The 22,022-nt window shown below is 44.1% G+C and overlaps 1 protein-coding gene across 2 annotated transcripts in view; it reads left to right on the top strand.

Annotated features, from left to right (window-relative positions):
* The window catches only part of CCDC92B (coiled-coil domain containing 92B), a 358,816-nt gene that overhangs the window by 7,633 nt on the left and 329,161 nt on the right, over positions 1–22,022 (top strand). For both annotated transcript variants that reach the window (XR_015742093.1, XM_026710214.2), the window contains exon 2: positions 844–997. Coding sequence is in view for 1 of the 2 variants with exons in the window: in XM_026710214.2 (XP_026565999.1) it covers positions 868–997 (130 nt within the window). In the remaining variant the exon portion in view is untranslated. The remainder of the gene's footprint in view (positions 1–843; positions 998–22,022) is intronic.

Genomic DNA, 22,022 nt, shown 5'->3' with positions numbered 1-22,022 from the left:
AAAGCCCTGAAAAGATTTGTGTAGTGCTCCGAACATCAAATGAAATCAATAAAATCAATGACATGATTCTTAGACATCGCCAGCCCTGAGTGGGCTGATCCCCTTCCAACTATTTTTATCCATTTCCAGAACAGCAGCTCAGTTAAGTTCTCTTGCAGCACAAATCACCCAAAATCTTGTTGCCTTTTGGGAAAAAAAAAATAACACATTAATTCCAGCAGAAGCTTTCATGGCGTGTAACCCGCTTCCATCACAGGTTGGATGAAAAGATTGGCAGTCCATGATAACTTAGAATTTTTCTTTGAGGTGCCAGGAGGCACCTTAATGCATTTTTTTTTCCGCTCAAAACTAAAACTTATCCATGCAAAATCAGCAGCCTAGATTTTAAGCCTCGAAGCAGAACCAGAAATAGCCTGTAGCTCTGGCACAGTGACAGAAGCATTCAGGAAAGAAAAAGGTTGGTAGGAAGGCATGATAGACCTGATAGCAATATTCCAGTATTTGAGAGGCTTCCACAAAAGACGGGGTGGGGTGGGATTTCAATTTATTTCCCAAAGCACCAGAAGGCAGGACAAGAAACAAAAGGTGGAAACTAATCAAGTTGAAAAGCAATCTGGAATTAAGGAGAAACCTCCTAGTAGTGAGGACAATTAACCAGAAGTTGTAGATGTTCCTGCTTCAAGCAAGGGGTTGGACTAGAACACCTCCGAGGTCCCTTAGTTACAGCTCCATTCTGATTTATATTGATATATTGATGATGATCACCTTGAGCAACTGCTTACAGGCCCATGCCACCACCGCTGCTGAACCGGCAGTTCACAAGTTCACTTCTGTTCCCTCCAGGCTTAGACTCTTCACTGTGTTGCGATGGAGACTTTGTCCCTGGAGCATCAGATCCAAAGCGTGCAAAGACACATCGCCTTCCTCAAAAAGGAGCAGATGAAACTTCTCCACGATTTGCATCTGGAGATCCTACGCTTGCAAAAATACTGCACAGGTGAGTCCCGCATCGATCCTCCAAGGAGGCAGAGATTTGAAGCCTTCAGCTCCACTGGACTGATAAGTAACTTGAAAAGGCGGAGCCCCATGCAGAGTGGCTCCGTGTAGCATTAGTAAGCTAAGGTCAGTCCTGCTCTATCTTAAGTCTCCCAAATGTAGTGTCAGGATTCCGGCAGTTGCCCTAATTAAATCATGAGCCTCGAGCCAAGCTTCAAAAACTTCAAAGGATTTATTAGGAGTGAACATGTCAGCATGACCTGTATGAAACCAATTCTGAGACATGTAATTTACTATCACCTATGACCCTGTTTTCCCCCCCATCCCTTTGAGTATATCATAATTCATATTCTCCAACAAAACACGTTCATAGCTGAGAGTCATCAATCACACTCTCCAGTTAGGGATTTTCGGGGGGCAGAAACTCCAGTAACTTAGTTACAATCTTTGCAAGGTAAGAATGGAATGCACTTTTGGTTTTAAACTGCTGCATTGCTCCTTCAAATTCCTCCCTCCCTCCCCGCCCCCATTCATGTCAACTCTAAAAGAGGCATAGAAATGTTTTATGAGTTGACACATAGATGATGTCAGCCTTCTAGTCCAGACAAGAAGCACCTCCAAAAATACTAGTTCTATCTTTATTGTAAGATGACATTAACAAACACTTGCAAATTTGAAAGTACAGCTCTCCCCCTCATCTTTACAATCCAAGAAACTAGGGAAGGTTCCCTCCAAGACAAGGGTGTCAAACTCAGTTTCATTGAGGGACACATCAGGGGTGTGTGTGACCTTGGAGGGCCAGGTTGGGTGTGGCTAGGATGGGCACAGCCAGCTCGACGTCACTCATGTCGGGGGTGCCTGTGGCGGCCTGAGTGCTCTGCCAGCAAAAATGGGCTCCCAAGCTCTGTTTTCGGCTGTGATAGCCTCCTGCAACCCTCTGCCAGAGAACACCGAGCTTGGGAGTGCCGCACACAGTCCTCGTGAGCTCCATTTTCAGCTGTGATGGCTTCCTGCAACCCTCTGCCAGCCGGGAAGACCCTCCTAACCTCCCAAGCTCCGTTTTCATTGGCAGAGGCACTGTGGGCCAGTCCTTAACTATTTCCAGGGTGTCCCACAGGCCAGATCTAAGCACTCCATAGGCCGCATCTGGCCCTAGGCCTTGAGTTTGACACCTCGGCTCTAAGAGGCTTGCCATGCCTGATTCTTTCTGTGGGCTCAGCTGCCTCTTATCTGACTATTCTCTAGTCTGTGACTCTTCCTCCTTTCTCCCAAACTTACTCCGCATCAGGGTTGTCTTAACACATGGGCCTGATGGGCACTTGTCCCTGGGCCCCACATACTAATCTGTGGGGCCCCATACTAATCTGTGTATGTTAACCCTCCAATGCACCTTGTATCATATAAATACAGCAACGTATTTATTACATTTTGCTGCATTTTTTAATTAATACTAACATGCAAATATATGTTTAATTTTATCAACTACTTACATTTGTATTCCTGTGAATAGTTGTCATAAGGGACCCAGTACACTGCTTTGCCCCTGGGGGCCCAAAATGCTGTGAAGACGGCCCTACTCCACATATCATTACAGTGTAGAAGGGAGGCTTCTGGTTTTTAATGTAATAACCCCCTAAGGCAGGGGTCTTCAACCTGGCAACTTTAAGACTTGTGGACCAACTCCCAGAATTCCTCAGCCAGCTATGTTATGCAGGCTGAGAAATTCTGGGAGTTGAAGTCCACAAGTCTTAAAAGTTGCCAAGTTTGGAGACCTCTGCCCTAAGGCTTTTACTGCAAAGGGAGTTGGATTGTCAGCATTGGTGCCGCAATATTCCAGCACTGTCCCATAAGCCATCGCAATCTTCAACATGTGTTTCCATATAACATGCCGAACCAAGTCAGCTAAAGGCCTAGTAATTACATTTGCAGAACACGCTAACCTTAGGTGAATATTAAAGTTGACCAAAGTGATTGGTTGGTCAGCATATTATACAAATCCAACCCATTTGGTTAATTAACACTTCCATGTATTGTACATCCCTACACCCCATCAGTTGGATTTAACTTTTCCTTGACCATATTAAGGAGAAATGCAACCAATGTAAGACTCATGGGTTCGATTCAACATGTCTTCACTACTGCTACAGCAGCTAACTAGGGAAAGAAACACTGGCTGGCTGGCATTCTATAGAACTGAAAACATTGAGAAAATGGCACTGAAGTTTTTAATTTCAACATTAATTGAAATTATTATTTCCAGAATGTCCAGGAGCTGACACTCAATTTCCAAAACTTAACTTATTTTTTATCTAATACTAGAACCTGGTCCATTAACCAGACCTTGTGAAGGTCAGGATTGTGGGGTCCTCGGTTGCTTTCTGAGCTTGGTTGGTTTCTTGCAAACATTTCATTATGAAACTAGACAACATCGTTTGTGCAGGTCAGAATTCCTAGACCAAGGGGTGCCCAACCTTGGCAACTTTAAGACCTGTGGATTTCAACTCCCAGAATTCCTCAGCCATATGAGATAGAAAATAGCTGGATCAAGTTTGTCAACCTTAACAGTTTTAAGATGTTTCGACTTCAACTCCCAGAATTCCCCAACCAGCATGATTTCCCAGAATTCTGGAAGTTGGAAGTCCACACATCTTAAAACTGCTGAGGTTAAGGAACTCTGGTTTATTTCATCATTTTTAACAGATTTGCATCATGTTTCCTTATGCTTCCCACCTCAAGATGATGAAAAATAATTATTCCACCCACTTTTTGCAGTTGCAATCAGAGAGGTGGCTAAGTTGCCATTAGTTGACTCATTAGACAGCCATATTTTAAGTAACCTTCAGGCTCACACAGAAGGTTGAAAAAGGAAATGGCTGCTTCAAAGAGATTCTGCAGTTTCATGCATTATGAAGCATCTTTTCTCAATAGTTTCTTCTATGAGAGTAGATTCCCCAGCCAGTAAAATCTGCTTAGTGCTGTCCAGGGTTCTGAAGTTCCTCGTTTGGTGAAGCTGTCTTGGTCATTGTTATTAGATTCTTATCCTGTTTTTTAATATATATTTTGATCAACTCAAGGCAGTGAGCATATCTAAATTTCCTGTCCCCTATTTTCCCCATAACAACCTTATGAGATAGGTTGAAAGAGTGAATGGCTCAAAGTCACCTAACTGCCTTTCATGTCTAAGGTGGGGCTAGAACTCTCAGTTTCCTGGTGATTGGCTCAAAGTCATCCAGTTGGCTTCCATGCCTAAAGAAGTACTAGAATTCAGTCTCCTGGTTTATAGTCTGGCACCTTAATCACTACATAAAACTAGGTTCCACTTAAGATTGTACAGGAGCACACAGACTTTCAGGTTCTCTGTCTCCTGGTGATTGGCCCACAGTCACCCAACTGGCTTTCATGCCTTAGGTGGGACTAGAACTCCCAGTATCCTGGTTTCTGGATCAGCACCTTCACCACTACACCAAATTGGTTTAACACCTTACTTGCTATACGAATCAGATCCCGGGATGATGCTAGGTAGGTTCCAATATATTATTCTAAGTAAAAAACAATCACACTGCAACCTGTGCACCCAATCATTCGGTTTGATGGCATATTGCTTAACCTTATGTATTATGTTTTCATCATCCTATCTCTGTGGATCCACAATCAGGCTAGTTTTAATCCCAACAAATCTCAAAAAGAATAGATGCTATGGGCTAATTAGTAACTGAACTGGCTTTTGTAAAGGAAACCATACCTTAAGACAGGACCATCCAACCCTGGCAACTTTTAAGACTTGTGGATTTCAACTCCGAGAATTCCCCAGACAGCATTTTTATTTATTTATTTATTTAGAAAATTTATATTGCCACCTAGAAATAGAATAGAATAACAGAGTTGGAAGGGACCTTGGAGGTCTTCCAGCCCAACCCCTACTTAGGCAAGAAACCCTACGTCACTTCAGCCTACTCGCACACGGCAACTCAAGGTGGCTTAAGTTACAAGGATATAAAAACAGCCTATCAAAGGAATAAAAAGAATAAAAATTACAATAATAAAATAATAACCCCCACTCCTCTCCCCCACTCCAGCGACAACACACATTCATACTAGCCATTTAATGGGCTTCATCCCATTTTGGGTTCCCCAGGCACACTGACAGAACCACGTCTTCAGGGCCTTCCGAAAGAGTGGAGGCCAGTCTAATCTCCGGAGGGATGATGTTCCAGAGAGAGGGATCCACCATGGAGAAGGCCTTCTTCTGGGCCCCATCAGATGTATCTCCTTAGGGATGGGACCCACAACATTCCTTGCTTCCCTGCTCTAGTGGGTCAGGCACGGAGATGGTATTCAGCCAGTTCCAACAGGTTCTGAAGAACCGGTAGTGGAAATTTTGAGTAGTTCAGAGAACCGGCAAATCCCACCTCTGACTGGCCCCGCCCCCATCTATTCTCTGCCTCCTGAGTCCCAGCTGATTGGCTGGGTCTTCTTTGGTTGCCCTGCACAGGAGAACGGAGCTGGGGTGAGGAGGGAATGGAGATTTTGCAGTATCCTTCCCCTGCCATGCCCACCAAGCCACACCCACAGAACCGGTAGTAAAAAAAATTGAATACCATCACTGGTCAGGTAGATGTGATTAGCAAGAGACAGTCCCACACCACAGCCTCTCCATCATTTGGGTGCTTGGCAACTGGCACGTATTTTGCGGCATCTCAGGGCCTTGTGATCACCATTTGCAAGCTTCCCAGTTCCCTTCTGATAAGCAAAGTCGATGGGGGGAGTTGGATTCACCTAACAGCTGCTTATTCAGAATGCTTGCTCAATTGCCAGGGCAAAGAAGGTGGTAAAATCAGGTGTGACACATTTACAAGCTGCCTTGCTTAGCGGTGGCAATTCTGGTCGTGACGGTGGTCGTTGGTCAAGGACCATTCATACACCATGTAAGATTAAACCACAATAGGACCCAGGACGGTTCTTAGAAAATACTATTTTACAGGCCTTATTCCTACAAGACCTTTTGGTGAGGGTATGTTACCCCATGAATCACAAGATTTAGATTTTATGCTTTTATGTTAGCTTTTAAGTACAGTACATGAACAAAAATGTTAGGATAAAAGCTAGGGAAGAAAAGTCCCCATTAAGGAAAACTGTAAGCATGTGTTTTTCCTCTGACAGTTAGAGGTTTCATTGCGATAGATGATAGATGATAGATAGATAGATAGATAGATAGATAGATAGATAGATAGATAGATAGATAGATAGATAGATAGATAGACAGAGATAGATAGATAGAGATAGACAGAGATAGATAGATAGATAGATAGATAGATAGATAGATAGATAGATAGATAGATAGATAGATAGATAGATAGATAGATAGATAGATAGATAGATAGATAGATAGATAGATAGATAGATATGATATAGATAGATTAGATAGATGAATGGATGGATGGACAGACAGAGATTGATATGAGATAGATAGATAGATAGATAGATAGATAGATAGATAGATAGATAGATAGATAGATAGATAGGATGGACAGACAGACATGATATAGATAGATTAGATAGATAGACAAGCAGACAGACAGACAGACAAATAGATATGATATAGATAGATTAGATAGATTATAGATAGATAGATAGATAGATAGATAGATAGATAGATAGATAGATATGATATGGATAGATAGATAGATAGATAGATAGATAGACAGTTATAATAGATAGATGGATAGATAGATGGATAGATGGATGGATGGATAGATAGATAGATAGATAGATAGATAGATAGATAGATAGATAGATAGATAGATGCAGTAAAAAAGTGACTTTTGACAGTTTTTCACACTTAACTATTGCAGCATTCCCATGATCACATGATCACACTTCAGGCACTTAGCAACTGACAGCTGCAGCGTCCCGGGGTCATGTGATCACTTTTTGCAGCCTTCTGACATGCAAAGGCAAGGGGGAAGCCAGATTCACTTAACAACTTTGTTGCTAACTTAACCACGGCAGTGATTCACGTAACAACTGTGGCAAAAAAGGCCCTACAATGGGGCAAAACTCACTGAACAACCGCCTTGCTTAGCCACATAAATTTTGGACTCAATTGTGGTCGTAAGCCAAGGACTATTAGTATTTCCAACCGGATGCAGGCGCCGTTCTTTGGAAAACGAGGTTGGGGCTGCCATTTTTCCCTTACTCAAGGCATTTTCCCCATCTGCAGTTTCTTTTTCTGGCCCTGGCAAGCTGAGTATTTGCTTATCCAATCCAACCCGTAATGCAGAAAAATGTTTCCAATGTGCAATATATATACATGAAAATACACACCTTCCTAATGCTTCCCCATTAGTTCAAAGGTATAGAAGCCACAGATTTCATACCACAGCCTTATGCTAACCACCGTCTTTGTACAGACTTTTCTGCAGGACATTTTATAAGCGTGACTCATCCATTCATTTGGAAATCTAGCTTTTCAAAATAGATAGTGGAATGGAAAATGGAAGCCAAAAAAAAAAAAAAATGCTCTGAGCTTCTGTTTTGCCAAGGGTCAGTGCAGTGAATCAGGTGCCCAGCAGCTTGTACCTTTGGATCCAGAGACAAAAAGCACAGCAGAAATCAAGCGATTTAAAGCTTTATTTTTAGCTCAAGCAGACAGATTTAACAGCATAACATAAAAAACATACATACCAAGCGAGAGGGTGCTCAAATCTCTCTATATAAAAGTGATATACCACTCACGTATCATCACAAAATTTCCAGAACCGTAAAGCCTACAAACTTGAAATTTGGCACATAAGTTCCTCTTGGCTTCTAGGTGCTCAATAAGAAAGGGTTTTTTGAAATGACCATCAGAGCATTAGTATTTTGTATATTATTATTATTAACATGCTCTGATGCTAAGGAGTTCTACTCCCCCTCCCTACCTGAAAGATAATATGTTCCAAATGCAAAACACAAGCAGAAGAGAGGAGTTTCAGTTTCAGTTTACCAAGCAGCTTTAGTACAGAGCAGTTGAGCTAAGCCACGCCCAGGCTCCTTGCTGTCTCTTTCTTGCTCACACAGCAAATACTGTTTCACTTTCCAAAAAGCCCTTAACTGTCACACACACACTGACAGGGCACTAGCCAGATGAATACTGATGGATGCTGGTAGGCAGAGGCAGAACATTTTTCCCCTTATTTTCCTCCCCCCAAATTAAACCCGACCACAAAGCTTTCATAGCGAAGCACAGGTATCGAGCTGGTTTCTTATAAGCTGCAGGATCTCCTTAATAACGACAGCAGAGATATCTCAAGGGCAGCCAGTTTCCACAGTGCAAATTATCCTTGGCTTTTGGCTCCCAAATGACCTCAAAATTTCTGTCGCCAAACAGAGCAGCGGTTGAATGAGTTGTGCCTCGTTTTACAAGCTTTCTTGCCAGTGTTGTTAAACGAATCAGTGGTTAAGTGAATTGTGCAGTTGTTAAGTGAAGTAAAGCCAATGAATCAAAGCCAGTTATTAAAGTCAATGAAGTCAAGCAAAACTTAAATAAAGTCCATGAATTGAAGTCAAGGAATTGAAGTCAATGAAGGAAAGTGGATCTTAAGGAAAGTCAGTGAATTCCCCCCATTGACTTCACTTATCAGAAAGCAGCTGGGAAGGTTGCAAACGGGGATCCCATGACCCTGGGACAATGCAACCGTCATAAATACATGGCCAATTGCCAAGCACCTGAACTTTGATCACGTGACCATAGGGGATACTGCAGCCGTCCTAAGTGCAAAAACTGGCCCCAAGTCACTTTTTTCAGTGTTGCTGTAACTTCGAACGGTCAGTAAACAAACGGTTGTAAGTTGAAGACTTCCTGTAAATGGATTTTAAGCTTCATTATTAACTCAACCCAAACAATTTAAAAGCCTGAGATGAAACCGTGAGCAGCTGAAACAGGAGGAGGAGGAAGAGGTGTGGGAATCCACGTCAGCATCAAGGCAACCTGAGAGCTCCGAGGGGGAAGAGGGAATGGAACAATGGTGATATTCTACCGGTTTGGACTGGTTCGGCTGAGCCGGTAGCGCCGATGAGCAGCGAAGACTGAACCGGTTCTCTCCGTCACTCTGCTGTTGGGCCCACCCCACACATCTGGGCTCCCATACTTGCCTTTTGAAGCACAGCTGCTTTCCGCGGCACAGCAGAGTGCTGTATAGCAGCTGCTGAAGCAACAGGGAGAGTGCAGGAGCTGCAGGAGTTGTGCCTGCACAAACGCCTCTGCACCTGTGCAAAGGGCACATTTGGTGCGCACGCAAAGTGTGTGCAAGCGCGCAAAGCGCGCCTGCCAAAGCAGGCCCACCAAACCGGTGGTAAAAATCTTTGAATCCCACCACTGGAATGGAGCTGGCAGAGAGTGGGACAGAGGCGGAGCCTGGGCCGTCCGTCACCCCTCAGATGGAAAGTCAACAGCCCCCAGGTCTGGAGGTGGCTGATGAGGAAGAGGAGGAACAGCTGGGACCAGTGCCTGACATGCGGACGCGCAGAAGGCAGAGGAGAGGAGAGCAGTGGAAATCCATGGGCTGATCCTCGGGAAGGAAGAGCCATCACTGCCAAGGAAGCCCCACCTTAGCTCTGGGGATAAAAGGCAGGGGGCAGAGATGAATGGATGTGGCAGACAGCTATTAATCTCCCTGCCAAGCAGACTTGTTACCCTGCTGTGCACTCCTAATTAGAGGAATCTTGGAGTTCACTTCAAAGGGTTTGTCATGTTTGGAGAGCTGGATCAGAACACATACATACTGAAGCAAGTGGATGCCCAAATCTCTTATCAGCTGCCAGGAACTCCTTAATCACGACAGCAGAGGCACCCCAAAGGTGGCCCTTTCCCCACAGGGCTAAGCTCCATTGCCCCATAAGCAACAAGGTTTTTACTGAAACTAAGCATCATGATCTCATGGCCTTGTTATGGCCAGAAGACTGCAAAACTGGACCTTGACTAGCCGGCCCATGGAATGGGAATCAAAAGTCTGAGACTTTCACAGTAAGAAAAGGTTTGAAGTTACACAGGTCATCCTCGACCCACAACCACAATCGAGCCCAACATTTCTGTTGCTAACGGAGACATTACCATCGGGTAGGAGAGATAGAAGCATAGCCAGCCGCACCAACAGGCTGAAGAACAGTTTCTATCCGTGGGCTGTCAGACTTCTGAACGGAAAATAACTTCATCTCAACATAGTATGATACACTTGCAGGGCTGGCGCATTGTGCAACAAGGTCACATAGTGTAAGAAGATTGGGACTGGGTTAGGGACTTCTGTCCTCACTGTGAGTTGTGTTGGGTGTGTGTGTGTGCATGAAAGGAGGCTCAGACAATCTCATTGTACACATGTTGTATTCTGACAATAAAAGTAATAATAATAAGTGAATGTTGCCCCATTTTATCTCCTTTCTTGCCCCAGTTCTTATGTCAGGATTCCAATTGATAGATCCATTTGCAAGCAAAAACTCAGAGGCAGGTAGATTCCTTGAAGAAGCTTTTTTGGAAATACCATATTGACACATATCTGGTGAAAACCAACTCTGAAAGGTCCCATGATTTTTCACCTAATTAAAAGATAAATTTTTCCCACCAAACCCAATCAGTCACATGGTCCAATCATGGCACCTTCTGTTGACCTGCTGACATCAACTCCTCCTTCCTCCGACCAAGTGTGTGAGAACGTCCTTGGTTCCCAAAAGAAAGTATTTTGTTTTGACTACACCACCCCAGCTATCTCTATTCCCCCGTCTCCCTAATCCCTCAGCTCCAGTCTGGCAACGCTGAAGCTCCAAGATGGCTCCAGCCAGGCCAGCTTCAGGATTGACATCTTAGGTAAATCATTGCAGTTGTTCAGTTAGTGACCCAGTTGTTAAGTGAATTTGGCTTCCCCATTGATTTTGCTTGTCAGAAGGTCGCAAAAGGCAATCACACAGGACCCCTCAGCCGTCGTAAATACAAGTCAGTTTCCAAGCATCTAAATGTTGATCACGCAACTATGGGGATGCTGCAATGGTAATCAGGATGAAAAATGGCCCTAAGTCCCTTTTTTTAAGTGCTGTTGTAACTTTGAAGGGGCACTAAACAAACTGTTGTAAGTCAAGGACTAACTGTATGAATATATTCCCTTCCTTTCTCCTTTATTTACTTTATGACTGCATCCAGTTTTGTTCACCACACTATAAAAAAGATGTTGAGACTCTAGAAAAAGTCCAGAGAAGAGCAACCAGGATGATTAGCGGACTGGAGACTAAAACATATGAAGAATAGTTACAGGAACTGAGCTTGGCTAGTCTAGTAAAGAGAAGGACCCAGGGAGACATGATAGCAGTCTTCCAATATTTGAGGGGCTGCCACAGAGAGGAAGGGGTCAAGCTATTTTCTAAAGCACCTGTAGGCCAGACAAGGAACAATGGATGGAAACTGAACAAGGAGAGATTCAACCTGGAAATAAGGAGAAACTTTCTGACAGTGAGAACAATCAACCCATGGAACAGAAGTTGCCCTCGGAAGTTGTGGGAGCGCCATCACTTGAGACTTTCAAGAAGAGATGGGTCTGCCATTTGTCAGAAATGGTGTAGGGTCTCCCGCTTGGGCGGGGGGTTAGACTAGATGACCTATAAGGTCCCTCCCAACTCTGATTATCTGTTATCTGTTATTTATTTGGTAAATAAAAGTGAAAGCGACAGGCTAGCTCAGAATCTAAGGCTGCATAAACAGAGGGATAGAATCAAGATCACATGAAGTGTTAATACCACTTTATAAAGCCTTGGTGAGGCCATGTTTGGAATACCGCATTCAGTTTTGGTCACCACAATGTAAAAAAGATGTTGAGGCTCTAGAAAGAGTGCAGAGAAGAGCAACAAAGATGATTAGGGGAATGGAGGCTAAAACATATAAAGAACTGGGTATGTCTATTTTGATGAAAAGAAGGACTAGGGGAGACGTGATAGCAATGTCCCAATATCTCAGGGGTTGCCACAAAGAAGAGGCAGTCAAGCTATTCTCCAAAGCACCTGAGGGCAGGAAAAGAAGCCATGGATGGAAACTAATCAAGGAATAGAAGCAACCCAGAACTGAGCAGAAATTTCCTGACAGTGAGAACAATTAATCAGTGGAACATCTTGCCTCCAAAAGTTGTAAATGCTCCAAGACTGGAAGTTTTTAAGAAGAGATTGGAGAACCATTTTTTTCTGAAATGGTATAGGGTTTCCTGCCTAAGCAAGGGGTTGGGCTAGAAGTCCCTTCCATTCTATTTTAATCAGCTCTAAACTTCTACACTTTCCTTAATATGAGGGGAAAGTCAAAACGTGTCCCAAAACTCTTCAGGATAACAACGGTCTTTCGCACTGCCACTACATCTCTTTATAGGAAAAGTGAGATGTACTTGAAATAATCACAGACCTAAACAGGTTACTAAAGAAATGCTTCAAGGGTCTTTTGAAGTGGTGCCTCTTTTATACCACGTGCCTTTGGTAAATCAATCTCCCTCTCTCAAGGGATAGCGATGGTTTTTGAATGGTTTGCTAGAGAAAAGCTCCTTTCCCTTTATGAAAGAAAATCACGGGCTGCCCTTTTCAGGAATCTTCCTTATTTGTATCAGTTGAGTGTTGTATTCAGTGCAGCAACACCTTGCTTTAATTTCCATTACAGCAACGACAATGCCTCACAGCAACTTTCAATACAGGATTATATACTTACAAAGACGGGAAGGGCAAGGAAAAATATATTTTGTTCAAGCCTCTAAGGCTGAGGATTGGGAGGAGATCTTGGAAGTTGGGAGCAAATCTTTCTTAAGGAGATCAATCCTTAATCTCACTGGCATGTCCCACCCCACCTCCAAATCATCATCTGTGATATAGGGCCTCCTGCTTGAGCAGGGGGTCAGACTAGAAGATCTCCAAGGTCCCTTCTGACTCTGTAGTTCTGTTCTGTTCTGCAGGGAGCAATTTATAGTTAGGTATTAGAACCCTTTGGCTCCCCCCCCCCCCCTCGCCCCACCCCCAGTTTTCTGCTCCTAGTTTTATTTTTAAAAAAGAAAAGTGAGTCACAATTTACTCCTGGGGGCAGAGAGGAACAACACCAACAAAAGATCACATCAACAAAATTCAAGCAAAAACTGCTTCTAAATTTCAGTAGCAAGGGAGAAGGGGGAGTGGAAGGAGGGGAAGAGGAGGAGGAGGAAGAGGAGGAGGAGGAGGATGGGGGGCACATATGGGCATAGGCTGCCAATCAGTGGTGGGATTCAAAAACATTTACTACTGGTTCTGTGGGCGTGGCTTGGTGGATGTGGCCATGTGACTGGGTGGGCGTGGCTTTTTTGCAGCCCCCACCTGTTTTGAGGAACTTCCTAGCCACAGAGGAGCCTCGGGGGGCATGCAGCATCCCTCCAAGCTCCATTTTGGGAGCTTCCTAGCCTCATAAGAGTTTCGGGGGTGCGTTTTTGCTCCCCTGAGGCTCCTCTGGGGCTCTGCAAGGCAAAAAATGGACGGGGGGGGCTGAGCCCTCCCTCCATTTTTTGCCTTCCTGGGCCTCAGCAAGGGGAATCCCAGCACAGCTGATCGTATCTACAGCTGATTGTCGGGGAGGGGAAAAAAAGAAAGAAATACCTTAGGCGAACGTCAGGCGAGCAGGGTGAAGCGAGTATCGGGCAGGAGGGTGACCGGGTGGGGGGCATGGCCAGCCAGAACTTACTACCGGTTCAGCGACCCATGCCAAATTCTTGCTACCGGTTCGCTCGATCCGGTGCGAACCGGCTGAATGCCACTGCTGCTGTCAATCCATGCCATAAGAGACCAGTGACTTTAAGGGAAAGTCAGCTGGAATGGTTTAAGCCAGGGGCGTCAAACCCAATTTCATTGAGGGCTGCATCAGGGTTCTGTTTGACCTTGGGGGGCTGGGATGGGCGTGGCCAACTTGATGTCCTTTGTGTCGGGGGCGCCTATGGTAGCCCAAGCACTCTGCCAGCAAAGATGGGCTCCCAAGCTCCATTTTCAGCTGCCATGGCCTCCTGCAACCCTCTGCCAGCAAAAACAGAACTTGGGAGTGCTGCCCGCAGGCTCTCGCGAGCGCCATTTTCAGCTGCGATGGCCTCTTGCAACCCTCTGCTAGCGAAGATGGAGCTCAGGAGGGCTGCATGCAGAGGCACTGCGGGCCGGTCCTTCACTGTTTCCGGGGTGGCCTCGTGGGCCAGATCTAAGCACCCCGCCGGCCAGATCTGGCCCCCGAGCCTTGAGTTTGACACCCCTGGTTTAAGTTGATGGGGAAGATTAAACCAGAGGTAGCAGCCAGCAAAGCTGGCACAATTTCAGAACCCTGTTACCAGTCCATCTGTTTCTATAGTCGTCCCTTTTTTTCCTACTTAGCCCTGCAAGTAAATGAGCTGGAGAAAAAGAGTTGCTGAAAAAAATACAGATTTCTCCATCACTGAAAAGGAACAAAGCATGGGAGGGGCATCCAAGTCAGGCAGTGCAGAAACCACCAGCTCAGAGCTGGTTAGCTGCAGTAGAAAACTCAAGCCAGGCCTACCAAGAGTGACATTAAAGGATATATATGCAGGGGTGGGGCTGTTGGGGTTCGCAGGGGTTTGGGAGATCCTCTAGCTAAGGTTTTGGTGCAGTTTGGAGAACCCCCAAATCCCACTCCTGGCTGGCCCCACCCACCGCTCACCTCTCCTTCCAGGAGTCCCCATGTGGCTCGTTTTGGGTGCAGGTAAGTGCAGGGCATGCACAGAGGCTCAGTTAGGGCAAACAATGGGCCTCCTGGGAGTTTGGGAAGGCCGGAAATGGGCCCGTTTCCAACTTCGAGAGAGCCTTGGGAGCCCGGGGAGGCTCAAGGAAAGCCTCGGGAGCCCGGGGAGGGTAAAAACGCCACCCCACTGTGGTGCAGGAGGCCGACTAGGCCACGCCTGCATGGCCATACCCACACAGCAACCAGGCAGAGAACCCTCTAAAATTTTTGAAGCCCACCCCTGCAAAGATGCATCTAGAGAAATTTGACTAGATCAGATTGTTTAGATCCTGTGTACTGTTGGAGAACAAGGGTTATAAATGGGAGATATCTCATCTCTACATGTTACACACCCAGAAAATGAGGAAGGTGTTCCTAGAGAGAGACAGTCTGAGAGTCCAGCAGGGCCCAGAAACCTATCATATCCTGAGTACATGGATTTAGACATAGGTCTATAGCAGGGGTAGGATTCAAAATTTTTAACAACCAGTTCTGTGGGCGTGGCTTAGATGGTGGGCGTGGCTTAGGTGGTGGGCATACTTGGTGGTCATGTGACTGGGTGGACATGGCTTGGTGGTCCTGTTATTGGCTGGGCATGGCCAACTCAATATCACTCACATTGAGGCACGCCTCTCCTTGCCTGGCCTCTCATGACTTTGGGGATACTGCAACAGTCGTAAGTGTGAAAAACGGTCATAAGTCACTTTTTTCAGTGCCACTGTAACTTTGAATGGTCACTCCACACAAGCAAAGTACCGGCAAAGGAGGGGGAAAAAACTCCAGAGATGTTCCAGAGACAGGAAAGCCTTGTCCTGCCAAGAATGTAATAAGGGTTAATGGAGAGGCAGTTTCTGTAAGCAACACCAGAATGTTTCCTTCCTGCCTTCCTTACAGGATTAGGCCTGTAATTTCTTCTAATAACCGGTTCTCTGAACTGCTTAGAATGTTAACAACTGGTTCTAGTGAGCAGGTGCAAACTGGTAGAATCCCACCCCTGATCTATAGGTACACACCAATGACCATAGGGAGGCTGCAACAGTGGAACATGTGAGGACTGGATATAAATCATGTTTTTTAGCACCATCATAACTTTGAACAGTTGCTAAATCAATGATTGTAAATTAAGGACTACCTGAATTCTGTTCAGTTTTCTGAAAGATATTGCACCAACAATCAGACAAACCGACCCAGTTTACATAATTTCCTTCCAATGCTCCAAAGAAAGAATAAAATAAATGCATAAATTACAATGGCAGTGAGCTTTTTATCGTTCTGATCTCTCCAGATACCTGTTTTACAAGGATAAAAAGCGTCATTAAGCCATGTTGGAATGAGTCTTCTGGTGCAAATTAATCTGACATTTGCAGGAAAGAATTTGGCTCGGCTCCCATTCTCCGTAAAGAGATGCAGAAAATTCTCTCTTTAACTGTTTCTTTTTATCCCATTATTTCTTAGATGCTGGAGGAGTCTAGACAATGCAATCTCAGAGGGGGAATTAGTGTGCATTAATTGTTGCCCCCGAACAAAGAAAAATGAAAGTCTTGGTTCATGAATCACAAGACTGTTTTTTTCCACCAGAAAACAATTGGGGCACTTGTTAATTTAGAAATAAATAAACTGTGAAGACTTGTTCTAATTGTACGATGAACGGTTGCGGGAACTGAGTATGTTTGGTCTCACAAAGAGAAGGACAAGGGGTGACAAGACAGCAGTCTTCCAACATTTGAGGGACTGTCACAGAGAAGAAAGGGTCAATCTAATCTCCAAAGCACCAGAGGGCAGGACAAGAAGTGACAGAAGTTTATCAAAGTGAGATTCAAGTAGAACTAATGAGAAATTTACTTACAATTAGAGCAATTAATTAATGGGGCAACTTGCCTCCAGAAATTGTGGGTGTTCCATCACTGGAGATTTTCAAGAAGAGATTGGACAGCCATTTGTCTAAAATGATACAGGGTCTCCTGTTTCAGCAGGGGCTGGACTAGAAGACCTCTGGGGTCTCTTCCAACCTATATTTCAGTTGTTCTATATTTCAGAAGCAGCAGCACATACTCTATGGAAACAGTACATCAAATACTGTACATGCCAAACTACTTATCATGAAAACTGAGTTTGGAGTATGTCACAACTTCTTCGGTAACTTGTAGCTTAGCATTGGGGTGAAACCAATCCCTGGTCTGTATAAACCATAGCTTCTGGCTCCAAGGGTTGTGAATACCAGCCAGTATTTATTTATGCAATAACTCACAGTCATACCAACTCATGGTTTAAGGATTAATGCATGGTGTCAGTCCAGTCAAGGAACTGAAAGGGTTTGGGATATCAATTAACCCATCCTTGCTCAATTTGTTAACCATTTGGTTGACTTCTCCTCCGCCTCGAGTGCCTTGGTTAGGAAAGCAAGTTATCAACAGATAATAGCCCAATAGATCTACGACTCCCAGAATTCCAAGACAACAGAGATGCCCTTGGAGAGTGGCTGAAATGATCAAAGAGCTGTATTGCAGGCTAGAAGTAAAACTTAAGGACTCTGCTAGAATTAAAAAAAAAAAAAAGATAAAATTGGACATCAAGTTTCAAGATCAAAATGAGGAGCAGAAGGAAATGCTTTCACCCCATCATGGGGACTGATTTCTGGCTTTTGAGTGCCTAACCTTGTTCTCTTTCACCATCCGAAAGTGACTTTAATTTCAAAGTTACAGCAAGAAACTATCAGCTACATCCCACCCCCCAAAAATAATGCAAGTGATACTCATTGTATGGTATTATAATTTGAGAGTTGGAAGAACACTTGACATGAGTTATCGAATTTTAGGTTGCCAAAATCTGGCTGACCACTAAATGGCAACAAAGCCAGATCTTTCTCTATCTCTTTCTTGCCATCTAGTGGTGGTAAGAGGGTTTACAGTTCAAAGCTGGTAGCCCAGAACAAAGCATGAGGTTACAAATCGTAAGTCAGTGATGACTAACCTTTTCGTTGTCGCATGCCAAAAGTGTGCATGCGTGTGCATACATGTGTGTTTGCACCAATAATGCAATGTACGTATGACCACCCTCACCCCCTGTGCATGTGCATGCAACCCCCTGTACACAACCCGCCCCCTGCACATGCGCCCGTGTCTCCCACATGCACCCCACTCCCTGCACATGCGCAGCAGATATCCGACAATCAGCTGGCTGGTGGGAGGCATGCGCACATGCGCAGTGGATCTGTTCCAGGCAACGGCTCATGTGCTGGCAAAAACAGCTCTGCGTGCCACTTCTGGCAGGCATGCCATAGGTTCACCATCACAGCCCTAAGTCATACATGTTCTTTTTCTTCTGTCTTCCCTAGCAACAGTTTTTTTTTTCCCTACAAATAAAGATATCCTCTTGTGTCTGGGGGAAAAAAAATGATTTCCCAGCCTCTGCAAGAGAAAGGAGCAGTGCTTTTTCAAGAACGCATCTGCTTGTTAACAACCATGAGCAGAAAAGTTATGCCTAATTTAACATCAGGGTTTGGTTCATTTTCCCTTCACTTGCAGAATCAGATGCCATGAGAGGCTTTGCTCTCTCTTCAAGCCCTAAATACTTTTGGTGAGAATGTTGGAAGATTGGGGATGAAAGATCCCTGAGAAAATTCTACGACTTATGACCACAATTGAGCCCAAATTTTATGTTGCTAAGTGAGAGGTGTGTTCAGTGAGTTTTGCCCCATTTGACGTCTTTTCTTGCCACGGTGGTGAAGTGGATCATTGCAGTTCTTAAATTAGTAACACGGTTTTTAAGTAAATCTGGCTTCCCCGATGCTTGTCAGAAGGTCACAAAAGGGGGATACACGTGACCCTGGGGCACTGTGACTGTCATAAATGTGAGTCAGTTGTCAAGCATCCGACTGTAAATCACATGACCACCGGGGTTGCTGCAATGGTCGTAAGTGTGAACAACGGTCTTAAGTCCCTTTTTTCAGGATGCAACTTCAAAATGGTCACTAAATGTAGAGGTGGTATTCAGCAAGTTCTGACCAGTTCTGGAGAACTGGGAGCGGAAATTTTGAGTAGTTCAGAGAACCGGCAAATCCCACCTCTGACTGGCCTCACCCCCATCTATTCTCTGCCTCCCGAGTCCCAGCTGATTAGCTGGGTCTTCTTTGGTTGCCCTGCACAGGAGAACAGAGCTGGAAAGCAGGTTAGTGGGGTGGGGAAGGAATGGGGATTTTGCAGTATCCTTCCCTTGCCATGCCCACCAAGCCACACCCACAGAACCAGCAGTAAAAAAAAAATTGAATCCCACCATTAACTAAATGAACTATTGTAATTCAAGGGCTATCTCTACTTGATTTATAATATAAGTTTATAAAGGCAGAGGCAACTTGGTCACTAAAGATGGCATGAACAGAGGATAGGAGTTAATCTTACTCCTTCTAGCTAAGAGGCAGGACTGAAGATTTCCTACTGTCCCTGCTAAGTTTGGACTCAGTGTGAACGTTTATTTAAAAAGCAAAAAATAATAATTCTGTGGTTGTTTTTTCTTTTTTTTTAAAGCTTTTGGCAGCTTTTTCTTTCTAAATGGAATTTTCTAACCGAGCTCTACAGAAAAATCACAATCTGCCAATGCCCTATTTTTATATAACTTTATTGATTTTCAAAAGAAAAGCACAAAAATTTAAAAAATAAAATAAACTGTTAATGGCTTTGGAAATGTGGGGAGTTAGCAGAGGTGGCTAAATTGACCTCTTTGATTAAAGAAAAAAACCCACAATTGCTCTTGTTTCTACTTGGAAATCATTTCTGGACTTTGGGCTTGAGGTGGGAAAAAAATGAAAGTCTGACATAGGGTTTTACCAATGAGATAGGGTGGTTGTTACAGAAATGGCTTGTTTATACTATTATGTAAATGTTAAAAAGTTGAGGTTTGATATTATTATCTTATTTTACTGCACCAAAAGGAGCCAGAAATCAATGCCTTTTCTTTCTTTTCCCCACACTTTTCCCTTCTCTTCTCCCTTCCCTATTTTCCTACTATTTTTTTGTATTTTTGTATTTTATATTATAAACAAAGAAAAAAAAAGATAATAAAAAGGGATATGTGGGAAGTGTAGGGAAAGATTGAGAACCAAAGCAAATGTTGCAAAGGAAACCTTGCATTCCAATGGACAATTGAAATCCAGAATCTGGAAGGTCATAGATTACCAATTAATACCTTATAATAATATATCGTCAAATCTTTATTACAGCCTTTAGGTCAAAGTAATGATGATCCTTGTATTTGATTACCTGTTGGAGATCTTTGGGCTTCCAAGTCTATTTCACCTTTGTGTTTATCAGACTTAACACTTTACCATAAAAATGCATGACTGCATGATCACGGAGAACATGTTTGGTCTAGTGATTAAGACACTAGAATAGAAAGCAAGAGATTGAAGAGTTCAAGTCTTGCCTTAGCACTGAAAGCCAACTGGTTGACCCTGGGCCTGTCACTCTGTCTCAGCCCAACCCACCTCACAGGGTTGTTGTGGGAAAATTGGAGGAAGGTGTGTTGGATAGAAGATGTGTTGGATATGCCACCTTGAGTTATTTGAAAAATAATAAAGGTGGGATATAAACACAGAGATACATACTGTACACACATACATAATTATAGATTACAGATTAACAGAGCTGGAAGGGACCATGTAGGTCATCTAGTCCAACCCATGCAGGAGACCCTACACCATTTCTGACAAATGGCAGTCCAATCTCTTCTTGAAAGCCTCCAGGGATGAAGCTCTCACAACTTCTGAAGGCAAGCTGTTCCATTAGTTGATTGTTTTCACTGTCAGGAAATTTCTTTTTATTTCCAGATGAAATTTCTTCTTGTTCAGTTTCCATCCATTATGTGATGACCCGGGGCGTGGCACAAAGGCAACACAGTCAGATAATCAGTAGGAGTCCTTTTATTAGCTCCAACTTTGCCCCCAATGTCCTGGTTACCTTCTGGGCTGGAGAAAAACTTTCCCAGGAACAGCCTTTGGCTGCAGAGAATCAAGTACAAAATGTGGTCAACAAAAACTGTAACTATAAGTCCAATCAAGGCCAAATGAGGTAATTAGTTTGGCAGGGCAGGAGCAAGAATTCCAGACGTGAAGGCACGGCAATAACTCCACACGGTTGGGAAGACGCCAGGGAGACAGATAACTGAAGTCAATACAAGATAAACTCATGTTTGCTCCCAGCAGCTGCCGGACTCACCACACATCTCTTTTAAACTCTCATTCCCAGGTTGCTCTCTTCTCCGTTCCTCCCTGCGTGCCCTAGGATGAAGAGGGGGTGGGTCTGGGTCTCCCTCAGAACTCTCTCTCCCTTGTTCTATCTCTCCTCTGCTCTACCCAGCTGGACTTTTCCTTTCCCCAGCTTCCTCCACAGCCAATGGAGCCACACTCCCACTCCCTGTCAGATGTTTGTCTTCCTCTTGGATTCAGACTCTGACAGGGGCACGACACATTATTCCTTGTCTGGCCTTCAGGTGCTTTGGAACAGCAGTCGCCAACCAGTGGGCTACGGCCACTAGTGGGCCATGAGAAAATTTTGGTGGGCCGCAGAGAAATCTCACCCCCACAACACCCCCACAAAGCAGTTAATCCAGGCTGCACAGAAACACAAGGCTGCGCCGCCCACAGGGTCCGCAGGAACCCTCCCCGCCCACTCACTCCTTACCCCGTAAACTTGCCTGCTAAATTGCTATTTTTCCTTTTTTCCAACCATCAGCTGTTCTGCTGTGCCAGGAGATTTAGATTAGCTAGGAAGCAGGAAATGGTTGCATTTCTTGCTTTCTAGCTAGTCTTTAGATCTTTGGCTCAGCACAGCCGAACCTCCCTTAGGACTGAAAGTTTGCTTGCAAGCAAATTCAGTGCAGACTCACGGCAAGCAAATTTGAGAGACTGAGCTAGCTGATGGCAGATAGATAGATCACTGAATGATTCTGTGAGCAACTCAATCTGCCTGCTTTGCCTGATTTTGGGTAAAAGTTGCTCTTTTTTTAATAAAAAATTCAATATTTACATGCATGGTGTGTTGTGAGTTAATTTTGTGAGTTTGCTTGCTAGCAAATTTTATGAGTTTGCTTGCAAGCAAATTTTATGTGACAGGCTGAGCTAGCCAATGGCAGATAGATAGATCTCTGAATGAATCTGTGATTCTGTGAGCAACTCAATTTGCCTGCTTTGCCTGATTTTGGGTAAAAGTTGCTCTTTTTTTATAAAAAATTCAATATTTATATAAATATTTATAATATTTACATACAAGCCATGCCCAGCCAGTCACATGATCACCAAGCC

Source organism: Pseudonaja textilis, chromosome 1 (genome assembly GCF_049901715.1).
Source record: "Pseudonaja textilis isolate UNSWEBS1 chromosome 1, rPseTex1.2, whole genome shotgun sequence".
Classification (NCBI taxonomy): Eukaryota; Metazoa; Chordata; class Lepidosauria; order Squamata; family Elapidae; genus Pseudonaja; species Pseudonaja textilis.
This window is presented reverse-complemented; position numbering and strand designations above follow the sequence as displayed.